The sequence below is a fragment of the Formica exsecta genome, unplaced genomic scaffold (genome assembly GCF_003651465.1).
Source record: "Formica exsecta isolate Colony F162 unplaced genomic scaffold, ASM365146v1 scaffold1025, whole genome shotgun sequence".
Lineage (NCBI taxonomy): Eukaryota > Metazoa > Arthropoda > Insecta > Hymenoptera > Formicidae > Formica > Formica exsecta.
This window is the reverse complement of record NW_021848365.1, coordinates 123,668-125,882: the sequence shown is the minus strand read 5'-3', so window position 1 is coordinate 125,882 and position 2,215 is coordinate 123,668. Positions and strand designations below refer to the sequence as shown.

The following is a 2,215-nucleotide window of genomic DNA, read 5'->3' as shown; positions in this document are numbered from 1 at the left end:
AGAGATTCGTCAGATCCAAGTCGAGAGTATACCTAGGTCTACCAGGATGCGTGGAACGGTTGGATAAATTAGCCGAGGAATTCAAAGTCGCGAACGAACAGGAGAGACAGGTAATTTAATGCTAACAAAATAAGAACAATATTTATTGAAATATTAGATGAACAGGGCATCATTTTTTGAAAAATAAAAGCTTTGGAAATCTTTTTTTTTCCCCGATTAAGAAAGGAGCAATTACATAACATTAAAAAATATTCTTTCGTTTTTTATATTTTCTAATTTTTCTTGTATGTGACTGTGGCCTAGTTTACACCAATATAATTTAATATATATTAAATACTATACTGGCCAATCACAGCCATTCCATTCTTTGGAGAAATGATTATAATTGGTGTAGTAATTAGTATGTATTAAAATATATCGACGTAAACTAGACCTATATCTATAAATTTAATATATAACAATTACTGTGTTATTAACGAAACAAATGGAGCAATAAAATCAAAAATAAAATAACGATTTAGTAACAAAGAGCATTAAATTCTTTTACATGTTCCATTTGATTATGCTAAAATGCTAAAATGTCAGCTTCATAAATATATGAACTTGAACAAAGAATTAAAATAACCACACATTTATTTGCGATATTACTAAATTTTCTCTCTAAAGAAAATGTACCATTTTTTTTTTTTTTTTTAGGAGATATTAAAGAAAGCAAGGATCTTCGAAGAGACTTTGCCAGAAGAGCAACGGGAGGCTGCAAAAATTTATGTGAAGACTATGGAGAAGATCCTAGAAAAAGGAGATGTATTCGTACAAACGGAAGAAACGCGAGTACGGGGGCTTCTTTATAGAGGAAAATTATCTAATCAGAAGAAACGTACGATGGAAGAGAGACGAAACATCCTACAGTCTTTCTCAGCGAGGGATGAACTGTAGAAAACTAATCAAATTTATTAATGATTGTCCAAATGTCGTCTAATAATTTAGTTTCAATTCGAATATCGATTATTTGCTTTGTAGTGGATTATTTGATATATTTCATCTAATTTTATATAAACGTCAATTGGAATATACACATTTGGACGCTATTCAAAATACCAAAGTATTGTTACACATTCCTTATTGAATTTCTCTGTGATGAAGCATTTCTTGATCATATTTTATACAGTACGATATGTAAAACTATTTGCTATTCATATGATTATTTTTTATAGATGCTTTGTTTCTTTATACAGATACATGATGCAAATGCAAGATAAACCAGGCGATAAATATTAAAAATATAGACTTTTTACATCCAAGAATATACCTGTCTACCTGTCAAATTAAATATTTGAATAAATATAATTGTTTAAGCTTTTTGTTACATGAAAAAAAAAAGTAAAAAATTAAAATTTATTGAAAATATTTTCCAAGGAGGAAATATTGTCAGAGAAATCGTAGATTAAGATATTATATTGTTAAGTATGCAACAAGTAAATCAATTTTATATTATAATATACTACTTGTGATTCTTTCAACATACGATTTGATATTCTTAAGACAGACATGGTATGCAATTATTAACTATTAAAAAATGAATGATATAATGCATAAATCATCTTCCTGAATTAAGAAATAAATAAAATTCGGAAGATTTTCTGTTTATACAATTATCGTTGTATTTATTCATTTCCTGTTTCCTCAACAGTCGACACACACGTTCTCTCACATACACTCTATCCAGTACAAACACAATTTTGTATCGATTTTAAAATGGTCTCAGTTTAAAAAAATCACAGATAATATCTAACATTCATATAAATACAGTTTTATCGCGTAACTTGGAAATTTATTCAGCTTTTCTATAACATTGCTAAAAAATGTACTTACATATTTATCAATGCTCAAATAATGAAACTTTAATGGCATGATATGCACATCTGCGTACATAAAATCGGAATGTGACATTTGATAATAAACTCCGTGTTATTCGTGTCTCCAGATATATATATATATATATATATATATATATATATATATATATATATATATATATATATATATATATATATATATATATATATATATATATATATATATATATATATATATATATATATATATATATATATATATATATATATATATATATATATATATATATATATATATATATATATATATATATATATATATATATATATATATATATATCTAGAGACACAAATAACAC

The 2,215-nt window shown here is 25.7% G+C and overlaps 2 protein-coding genes across 3 annotated transcripts in view; one reads left to right on the top strand and one right to left on the bottom strand.

The window, feature by feature from the left end:
* The window catches only part of LOC115233143 (endoplasmic reticulum resident protein 29-like), a 4,524-nt gene extending 2,875 nt beyond the window's left edge, over positions 1–1,649 (top strand). The window contains exons 2-3 of the mRNA XM_029803423.1: positions 3–110; positions 697–1,649. Coding sequence (XP_029659283.1) covers positions 3–110; positions 697–936 — 348 coding nt within the window. The 3' untranslated portion in view covers positions 937–1,649. The remainder of the gene's footprint in view (positions 1–2; positions 111–696) is intronic.
* Positions 1,371–2,215, bottom strand: part of LOC115233231 (ran-specific GTPase-activating protein-like) — a 2,410-nt gene continuing 1,565 nt past the window's right edge. For both annotated transcript variants that reach the window (XM_029803551.1, XM_029803547.1), the window contains one exon: positions 1,371–1,922. In XM_029803551.1, coding sequence (XP_029659411.1) covers positions 1,789–1,922 — 134 coding nt within the window. In that variant the 3' untranslated portion in view covers positions 1,371–1,788. The remainder of the gene's footprint in view (positions 1,923–2,215) is intronic.